The sequence below is a fragment of the Micropterus dolomieu genome, linkage group LG13, assembly GCF_021292245.1.
Source record: "Micropterus dolomieu isolate WLL.071019.BEF.003 ecotype Adirondacks linkage group LG13, ASM2129224v1, whole genome shotgun sequence".
Lineage (NCBI taxonomy): Eukaryota > Metazoa > Chordata > Actinopteri > Centrarchiformes > Centrarchidae > Micropterus > Micropterus dolomieu.
Genome location: NC_060162.1, coordinates 18,126,117 through 18,137,372, shown reverse-complemented (window position 1 = coordinate 18,137,372; position 11,256 = coordinate 18,126,117). Strand labels below are relative to the sequence as shown.

The following is an 11,256-nucleotide window of genomic DNA, read 5'->3' as shown; positions in this document are numbered from 1 at the left end:
ACAGCCAGAACACTCAATTAGTAGGTTCTACTACCAGACTACTTACTTGTGTCAGTGTTTAGTTATGTGTCTTAAAATGTCTTGACATAATGTCTTCACATACAGATGTCATATGTGTCAAGACATTTTGAGATAAACCTGATGCTTATTGTACAGATGTACTAGATTAATTCAAAGGTGCAAGGTCAGTAACACAGCCTGCCAATGAATTAATACGGAATCTTTTAATGTTTTATATGTGCCATCCTGGTGAGCATGGTAGCAGATGCTTGTTTAAGCATCCACCAGACACAGAACAACATTAGTGTCCACCTGATGAATGCACTGTAAGCCAAATTTTCGCTCACCTTTTGGCTCTGTTTTTGAGAAAAGCTGCTCAGTATGTGTAGATTTGTCATGACCCCTCATCAACCCCTTTCACATTGCACATCGCGATTTGATCCATTGTTAATATGAAAATATTGATTTACAGCAGCTTGTTGTGGGTCATTGTGTAATATTTAGGAGGATCTATTGACAGAAATGCAATATAATATACAGAGCTATGTTTTCAGTGGTGTATAAAGACCTTACATAATGAACCGTTGTGTTTTTGTGTTTTTTTTCCCTTAGAATGAGCCATTTCTATTTATATACACTGTGGGTCTCCTTACACGGAAGTCGCCATATTGCGGCGCAATGTTTCTACAGTAGACCAAAACTGACAAACTGCCTTACAGGGTGCGTTTTGTCCCTATATTGAATATGTAAGAAGAAAAAGAAAGTAGTATTCATCTGATTTATTAGAAGTAAGAAGTAAAATATGGAGAAATGGAGGACCACACGCGGATCTTCGTTGTCAAAGAAGTGAAATTAAAATGAAGCCAGATGAAGTCGAGAAAGACGACGGCAGAAATCAAGGATAAACATCTGTGTGGCTTTTCCCAGTGGAAGGTGCTGATGCGGGACAACTGTTTTTAAAGCGGCGCCAAAGTTGCCTGTTTTCTGCTGGACAGGTAATTAAGTTAGTTCAACTTTGGCAACACAAATGAAAACTGTGTTTTGGTGGCTTTTGTCAAAAGATGGGCATAATCACCAAGAGAAGTAATGTTTTTCCCATGTCAATGTGAAAAAATATATAATTGGATTGTAATTGCATGTAATGTTATTCTGTAACACTGTATTTTGGCTTTGCTAAGTGGACAGAAATGCGGAACAGCTGATGAATATTATTGGCAATAGAACTATACAGCATGGAAGCTCAGATCAGCCAGCTAAACTTCACATTTTACTCCCCTAGTGGGAAATATTTATTTTTACTGTTAACTATGTTACGATAACAAGAGTGTGTCAAGTGACCAATAATGCTTACTAATGTTTAGTAATTAAAATAAATAAAAGAGTAAGTTAAGGTGTAATTTGATCATTTACAGAGTAAATGCCCATTGCAATCATTTTACCACGAGCTCAAATTATGGCAGTACTACTTTGTGTTTCTATTGTATTAATAAAAAATTAAAAAGCCAATTTGGTAAGATTTGATCCGATTGAGAGGACCCTTGATCCTCAAATGACTATGCCTTTGTAAACTTCATTTATTATGTTGTTTATAATGGACTGCGGTACAGAAACTGTGACAATGGTACACACTCTTGGGTTACACTTTCCATGTTATCTGTTAGTGGCCAAGGAGTATGCAACATCACATAGCACTTACCATAATATTTTCAATAACATATGGTTTACTGAATAATTAATTAAGAAACCTCATTGCTTGACTGGCTAATCTCTACATTCTCAGACGACGGCATCTTTTGTCCTGTGCCAGCCACTGTAGCCTCTCCTATGAGCTTGGAAAGGGAGGGATGAGCGGTGGACTGATCTGTTGGTTGCAATTCGCAACCTAACCTCTAGATAGCACAAAAATTTACACATTGGACCTTTAAAGCCCTTATATGTTTAGAATTTGAAAAAGTCTCACTTTGGCGACTCACAGTGGTAGTATCAAAAAATGATGCCATGGTAAACAGCAATACATGCTAATAGACATTTTTCTACAAACCAAAACAACAACTGAATGAATTTGAAAGGTAGGTTCCACTGATTAGCACTGCAGTCAGTCATGAGGGGCAGAATCAGATTTTGGTCTAGATAAATATTTTATTATTGTCATGGTAATACTATTACAATCATCTCATGCCATAAGTGAAATGTGAAGAGCCTAAAGGACTATGCTGTATGTGGTCTTTCTGTGTAGATGGCTTCATTTATTAAAAACTGAATTATTATCACCATCATATGCATTTGGAATCATACTTGAAAACATTTAATAGAACACATTTGGACATCATAGAGACTGCATAAAATACATATAAAACCATTGGGAATGTTTCATATGGCCTACAGCAAAACTATAGTAGTTAAATAAATTAAACAAAAGATCTCTATTTGACAAAAAACACATAACATGACTCATTTCAGCAGATACATCCAGCAAAGCAGGTGATAACACTAATACTGAAAGTACAAACATATGTCCCTTTCAAAAATGCCATTTCAGTGAGACACATGACACGGGCTATGGTGGTTAGTTCCTGATTTTCTTTTCAAAAATATACTGCATATCTATTTATATATTTATATAAACAACAACAAAATGTCTGATAATTTTCATTTTTGTAATAATTCTAAAATACATCTATAATATTTAGAAACAATATGTACAATTTCCCCCACAGTAGATTTTTATGCAACATTAAACACATTCTTCTAAAATAGAAGAATAAATTACGCTCTGAAGAGGAACGCCTCTGTTTGCAAGGCTGGGGGGGTTTAAGAGCTGATAGACTTTGTGTGTCTCACACGCAACCAAACACACACACACACACACACACACACACACACACACACACAGGACATATGGTTCCAGTTCTACTTATTGAAGGTATTTGATATTCAACAATAGTTTGGACGATGACGTGTGATGGTGTTCATTCACTGAACAGTCACTTCAGTGAGATCTTATATTCTCAGAGGTCTGAATGTTGAATGACAAGTGTCACACTCAACACTGTAATCCATAATGCAGCTGACATGCTGTGTAAAGTCAGTGAGATGTCCGATTATGCTTTCTGGTTTCTTTCCTGCTGCGTTGTGTGTCCTCGCTCCAGCTGTGCGTGTCTAAATTAATGGAAACCTTATGAAACCTGTTCCAAGAAACCTAGCGTTATATGAACTTACATGCTCATAACCGCCTCCATTTGTAAGAGACATGCCCTATTGACATGATTTACCATTCAGTCCCAACAACACAAACTTTATCTAACCTAACGTCCATGGAGTGTACTGTTACCTGACAGCTTGTGCTGATTTCACATCATTTCTCCACGTTTTTTCTTGTCTCTGAGAGTCACCACCCTCATTTGCAGAATTATGATGCATGATCAGACCTCACTGTACATGAGCTGATACATGAAACCACCACACTTGAGTTTATACTCAAGAGGGCCAATTAATGCTCTACTAGAGGAACACAGTACACGTCTGCACTGTAAGCAATGTGCAGAGGAAGACGAGTAAAGATGGTGAGGACGAGGAGTTGGTAGATGCCGAAGATATGTGATGGTAGTTGTAGTGGTTGTGCACTCTGTCAGGTGGCTGCACTGTGATGTAACCATTGATGATGCGAACAAGCGGGGGAGGCGGAGACTGGACCATAGTACTGTGGAGAGAAGGCAAAAGAGTAAAAAATACAAATTAGATTAAAAATTAAGAAGAAATGTGCAGTCACATTTGTCCGTGAAACTAATCAGGATTTAGCAACATTTGTGGGGTTGTTTGCTCACGTTGCCTTGCTGCTGTCAATTTGCGATAAAATCACACCCACAATCCTCATGAAGCAAACTTTCAATAAATAATAGCAAAGGATGTTTGTTTCCTAGCATAACATTTGATTGTTGCTTATTTACTATTTAATATCATAGAAAAATACTTCAAAACAAAGTTTTCAGGGGCTTTAATCAGGAGCCACTTATGTAAGCTTTTAGCATTGTAATTCATTGATTGTGATATTCAGTACTAAAACAGGTGTACAGTTTGCATGAATATGTTTCAAAAATGGGTTGAGGCAGTCCAAACAAGCTGTAAAAAATAACACTCAAAAACCTTTTTTCTGGGGGTATCGATGGCGCAGTGGGTAAGACATACTGTATATAGCAATTGTAAGTCGCTTTGGATAAAAGCGTCAGCTAAATGACTAAGTGTTAGAGCAGTTTGGGCAGGATCTTATTATTTCCAAACTAATTTTCATAATAAAAAAAACATGCAGCATTCTGTTCTATCTTTACTGTATTTTGGGATTGAAAGGAAATTCATGGAAGAACAGGACTCTCTGCAGCCCCATATCATCCCCTATTGCCAGAGAAAATATGCAGACTGCAGGAAGAAAACAATGGAAATATTAATGAGGGCGAAGGCTGGAAAGGGAACATTTCTTGACAAAGGAATCCGCTGCTACAGCACTGACCAATCAGCAGAGATTAGCAAACACAAAACTCCTGGGCGTGCAAAGCTCATGGCTATAAACCAACTGCCAATCTGCCCACCCGTCTCTACTCTGTTTTTTTCCCTACACATTCCTAATATCATATTCTGTCTCTATTTCTCTCTTTATCTGCACTTTTTTGAACAAGTCTGGCCATTAAATCATTTCTGTTTGATGCAGAGGCAGCAGTGCTTGTGTGGTTTGGACTGGGACAAGGCCAGGCAAAACAAACACACAAGTTCCTGAAGTCAGGATCTCCTGATACCAGTGGACTGCAACAGCAATAGCAAAATAGTACTTTACTGTACCATTTTTACTGGATATATGTTTTGCTGGGAAAGATTTGCCAAGCACCAACATAAGACAATAAAACATCTAACATCATTTCAAAAAAGTAATTAAATCATGCCCTAAATTTCTAAGAGTATGCTTAGAGGGATTATTGTGGACAGTTGAGCTTCAGTTTGGATGGCGGACTGCAATCTTCTTGGCTGAAGAAGGTGCACAGATGGAAAGGTTTGGAGAGTTAAGCGCCACTCAAAATAAGATACGTCGCAAAACATGCTGTGTTAGAGTCAGTGACAAATGTGAGAATGCCATACAAATAGGCAACAGTACATACATCCCAGTGACAAGCTCTACCTAGAAGTTTCCTAATAGATTAGAAGACTGTTAAGAGACCATATTATTTTGGAAACAATAACAGTACTCTCCAACTACTGGTCAGTTTGAAATGCTGATCACACAACTGTTCAACTATTTCCCTCACAATGTCACCATGGTGTTTGGATTGGTCCTGGCTTAAGGCTATACTGCCTGTAGCTCTAGGCTTTAGTTATTATATCTTTTTTTTGTTAATTGCAGATCATTTCAGAACAAGCAGGGAGCAGGTAATTTATTTAATTAAATATTAAATAAAATTAAATATACTTCTATAACATTTCTGTAAACTACAAAAGCAGATATTTAAATACTGGAAAACAGGGAAAACATTTTTATGAAGCGAGGTTTATTTAGGTTTGAGAGCCAGGAGAGGTGTAAGGAAACCAGTTGTGACACACTGCACTGTGGCCCTGCATCAAACACAACAGAGAACTGTGGCGCTGTAGCTGTTTTTTTGGACTCCCTCTCCCTTTCTCACGCAGCCACCTTTTCAGACATTAAAATATACAAAGACGTGCACCGTGTACACTTTGTAACGCGTGTACACAAACAGTCTGTTTCCTTTGGGTTCAAAATAGAAGGTCTCTCAGAAAGAGAAAAAATATTTCTGTAGACATAATATACACAAACGTTGACAAACCCCCTCTGTTCAAGTGAAGAACAAACGCTACATGGTTGGATTTTTCTTTCCGTCAGTAATTTGGAAGCGTTGTATACTGTACATGGAAAAATAGATGTTCATACATAAAATCACTATACTTAAGAGTCCAGCACTCGTCCAATTTTGCAAGTCTTTACCCACCGTTTAGCCACAATTATCTCTAATCATTTCTGAAACCTACCAGTTACTGTAAAACCTTAACCATTTTTAGGTGATCATCAGGATTTAGAAATCACTGGTATGATTGTAGACTAACTAGGTTAAAAAGAAAAGCAATGCAACACCAGGCTTTCTTTTCATTTTTTTTCCTAATTTGTCCTGTTTTTGTATTGTATTGTGCTGAAATGACATGTGTAACAACTCAACGACAGGCCCAGTGTTCACTTTCCTGGGTAAACAAGGTCAAGAGCTTGCTCAGAAAATATTGCCCAAGGAATTCTTTGAGAGTTAAGATTGTCACCCTGACCTTTAGGCTGTTGATTGTGCAGTTAATTCAGTTTCCCTAATGAGGCAATGAGATATGAATTTAATTGGGCTGAAGCTGTTTAAACACATAGCTGTAAATAAAGTTTGCATGTTCCCAGGGTGTTTGCGTGGCCTGCCTTCAGGTGCTCAGATTTCCTCCCACAGTCCAAAGACGTGCAAGTCAGATGAAGAGGAAACACTAACTTGCCTGCAGGTGTGAATGGATGGATAGAGGGTCAAATTAACCATTTTGCTTCCTGCCTACATGCACAATCAAACATAAAACTGAGAGAAATTTCAACACAGACCACACCTGCAGAGGTCTCATTTTTTTCTGAAAGGTGAGCTTGTTTTGTTCTAATGTTAGTCTCTGCCTGGAGCTACTGTGTGACCAAAACCGGATACTTAGTAGGAATTCCCAGGCTGCTATTTTCACATTCAAGACACTTATACCAGCTAGGAACTAGTCTAGACTCATACCACACTGCAGGGTGTGTGTGTTTATGTGCTTCACAGACTGCATGGAGGTTATGGCGATGTGATACGGTGGACGTTGGAGCCTGCGGCGCCACACCAGGAAGTGTCAGTTTTATTCTATAGATAAGTGGAAAGTGCATTACACATTTCCAGTTTCCCCTCTCTCCTCTAACACATTTTTTCTCTGAGTTTTTACCATCATTCTTTTCTTTTGTCCCCACCTGTGACCTTTTGTCCCACCTTTTCTACATTTTTTTTTTTTCAAAAAAAAGCAGACAAGATATTAATGACAGATGTTTATAAGAAACAAGATGCCCCCCCCCCCACCTCTTACCTCTCCTCGATGCGAACCCAGAGGTCGTTAAAATGCCGGTGTCGCTGTTTCTTCTGCTTGTTCCTTCTCTTTTTTTTTAGCATCCTCCTCTCTGCTTTCTCCAGCAGCTCCAGGCTATCTGGTGGCAGGAGCATGTGAGGTAACAGATCCTCCTCTAGGGGACGCCCCTGATCATCCTCTTTGTCGGGGAGCTCATGAAGGAAAGGCTCCAAGAGAGGTGGCTCATCATGGTGGTCTTCTGACTCTGGCGAGGCAGGTCTGGATAACCTCCTAAAGGATGCACATCACAGGAAAATAAGTTACTTTTGAAAGAGATTTTTCTCACAGCATATGCCACTTGCACTCAACAGTTAAATGTGACTTTTGATGTCAGGATATATGTATGATGTAACCTATCTTTCTCATGTAATATTATCAATAATTCTGGGGTAAAATGGTATGAGGTCTAGATATTATTTATTGTTTCTTCTATAGAATGAGGACCTGCCTTATAAGTTCAGCAAACAGTGTGGACTTACGAGTTTAGGTTTGCATGCAAATGATGGCAGATACATGTGAGTCCCATCAATACTTGTTTTGTACTGCATTGTCAGAGACCAAATGATAATAATGATAAGTCAAAGTTTGCAAAATCCAAATATGGGCCAAATTTATGCCAATGCATAATTGAGCTTGGTTTAGCGAGACAAGCCTCCTCAGGATACATATTATAGGAGTGTGTCCCACCTTAGAATTCTCTATCAAGGGGCAAGCTCCAACATTTTCAGAGCTGAAGTATCTTGAAAGTCTATGGTCAGTGAGTATAGATTTTCTGTGCAGTACTCCTTTAACGTGACCTGGCGAAAGCGGATGTACCCCATCAAGCCTTGAAAGGACAGGCGAAATCATGACCAAATAAAATTAAAGCAAAGAAAAGGATAGAAGGGGAGGGCAGAGGAGAGGAGGAATTCTTGCTATTTAAGAACAGGATGCTGTGAACCATCCAAGAACCAATATTCAGTCTAACAGACAACATATCCAACATTATCTGGAAAAACTAATTAAAGTACCGGAATGGGAAGTATGAGAGCAAAACCAAAACTCATCTTTTTGATTAAAAACACTCACCCTTTTGATGAGCTGCTGGCCATCTCTAATGAGGTCAGCAACTATTTTTAAGAATCACCATGCATGCAGACACACCCACATACACGCACACTCACTTACACCCCCAACACAATGACCTGCAATAAACTCATATTGACCATAAAGACAGCAAACTTATCTCGACACCTGGACAAATTAGAATTCAAATATATTTAAACAAAGTCCGATATAATTCTACCGTTTTGCAGAGCTATGTGTGGCCATACGGTTGCAGACATAGGTTCATGTCAGGCTCATAATCCTGCATCAAACACAGAGATTGTTTAAGAAAGTAGATTCACTCATTCATTCACTCTCACACACAAGCACACAGATCTGCACTGAGATAGCCTCCCGCACAGTGTGCCATGGTAGACTGCACTACATGCTTCACAGCAGGAGGTATGAGCTCTGCTTAAGTTGGCTTTTTCAACAACACTTCATTGGTGGCCGGTGGGAATTTTGTCAGATCTATCTGCAGGGCGATCTACATGGTGAAAACAGCAGGGAAAAAATGAAAGGCCCCAATGAATAGACATTGCTGAGCGTTTTTTTTTTTTCTAAAGCTAAAATATCCAAACATGAGATCCCATACTATCATACCACCACACTGCTGTCCTTGACTCCGCACAGTCAGTTACATTTACAGGACTGTACTTACAAAAAGCTCAAGCTTGGTTCATGATAAATGTTTGAGTTCTGCATGATCATAGTCACTAATTATTCATTTTAATCTTCATCAAACAGTTACATAGTCCAACATTTCCAACAACACAAAAGATCCTTTCTTTACTTATTACTGCATGCAGAAAATGTATCAGTCATTTTACTGTAATAGATCATTTATTTGCTTTGAAACTCATTTACAGTATGCCTTTGGGTGAATTGGATTTTATACTGTGACACTGCCTCTTCGGCTGCACACACATTTTGAAGCTACTCACTTAGAATCAATTTTGTTGCTTTTAAAGTTGTAATCAGACAGCAATTATTATCTGTATTGTTTTGGCGACACCTGTGGTTACTGTGGTAACAGCAAGAGCGCTTTGATAGACCAAACTTCCATGACATGAAACCGGTATATGTGTTTACAGTGCAGCCAAATAAACTTAAATGGTGTGAGTAGTTTTCCACACAACATCAGGGTACAGTTAAGTCGGTTACTTTGCTGAGAAGTTAGGTGTGCGTCTTATTAGCCACAGCTTTATTAGTTTCATTGTTTCTTGTGGATTCCTTGTGCACGTGAGAGCACTTTGAATCAAGTAAGGGAAAGGTGGACAAATATATAGAGATAAATAAATTGAATGTTTATTGCTAAAAAAACAGCAATTCTAAATATTATCAAAACAGGGTTTGATTTACTGAAGTATTATAACTTAGCTCATCGCTAATGGATAAAGCTAACAGCTTCACTGTTTCAGACTAACATTGATTCAGTCAAATAGTTCAAACCAATGGTAGCAACACTTGGAATAAATTAAAGCTAACTGTTTGTGAAATCTATTCAAACTTCACACTTTTAGAAAAGATGACTAAGAACAGTTAATAAGTTAATAATTCTAGTGCTGAAAGTTTTAAGCCAATGCAATTCCTTTTATCGCTCTGAAACTGGCAATTTATTTTATTTTCTGTGATTAGTAGATTAGTGGTTCATTGCCATTAGGTAAACAAACACTCTCCAGTATCAATAGTGCAGGTACATTAATAAAACTATGACAAACTTCAAAATTAGGCGATGAAACATTAACATACTCATGTTAAGGAAGTACTCAAAAGAATCACTCAATGGATAACTACTGAATGCAGTTTTAGATTATTGGCAGACAACACATTTCTCACAAGGGCTCAAGCAGAACTTGAACATCTGTTTTGGGTCTGCAAATGAACACAGACCAACTATGGAGTTGTGCTTACTCGGAAAATGATTTCCCATTTGAAATACAGTCAGTGAAAAAGTTGAGAGAAATATATACTCTGTTAGGGCCATGAGGTAGTGGTTGCCCTGTATAATGTGAGTGGGATATGAAACCTTAAACCCATTTAAGTGATAAAATATGGGACTTCGAGTTTTACAGACTTGTGTTTTCGGAAGAAATCATAATGTGCAACATCTATGGAGAAACATAATATTTTCTTCCCAGTTCTCTAGCCATCATCTCTGTATTTCTCACTTTTACAGCTAGTCTCTTCTGTCTTCTCTGGTCTCTCAGATATTTCTTCTGCTTTTTATGAAAAGTTATTCCATAAAAATTAAATTGCCCAAAACCAATCTCTTACACTGAAAACATCAGTTCACAATACAGAGAAGGTGCTGACCAAATAACTCCTTTATCATTGTCTCCCTGAATTACTTTACTATACCCACCATGTCTTTCATTATACATCAGAAAAATGTTAAGTTGATTTTCAGATTTTGAATGTTTGTATGTAAAAGTGAAGGTGGGTCTCATGTCTGGATTCGTACCAGCAAATGATCATTTCCTGTCATTAATGCAACTAAAGTTGTTTCCTTTTCGTCGCAGACACTACTCTGCAATTTGAGGAATTTAGAGGATTTTAGGCAGTTGAATTCACAAACAGAAAAAAAAGTTCAGCGTTGCATGAAACCAAAATTATAAGAAAAATATAATTTGGATTTCAGGAGGATAAATTGCAGTAATTTAGTCAAATTAGGTCCTCATATAATATTAGGGGATAAGGGGATAAGTTAAATTTGCACAGTGTATTGCCATAATAAATCACAAAATCTAGTCTGTTAAATGTGTCACTAGGTGAGTGTGTCTGTGTTTGTGTGTGTGCACACAAAATTTACCTGTTTATGGTCTGCCCAGCAGGGGTGTGCTCCACCTCGTATCCCTGGCGACGAAGCACGTCAATGACTGTATTGTTGCCAAGAAAGTGACCTGTGACCAAAAAAAAAGGAAATGAAAAAAAAGAAAAGTGATGACCTCCACTTCTGAATGCTAATGATGACCCACTGTGGGCAAATTGAAACAAGACATTTACAAT

General features: G+C 38.0%; 1 protein-coding gene across 1 annotated transcript in view; it reads right to left on the bottom strand.

The window, feature by feature from the left end:
• Nucleotides 1-3,501: 3,501 nt before the first annotated feature.
• trabd2a (TraB domain containing 2A) overlaps nucleotides 3,502-11,256 on the bottom strand; it is a 68,556-nt gene continuing 60,801 nt past the window's right edge. Inside the window, exons 6-7 of the mRNA XM_046067660.1 lie at nucleotides 7,123-7,392; nucleotides 3,502-3,700 (exon numbers count right to left, since the gene is read on the bottom strand). Coding sequence (XP_045923616.1) covers nucleotides 3,502-3,700; nucleotides 7,123-7,392 — 469 coding nt within the window. The remainder of the gene's footprint in view (nucleotides 3,701-7,122; nucleotides 7,393-11,256) is intronic.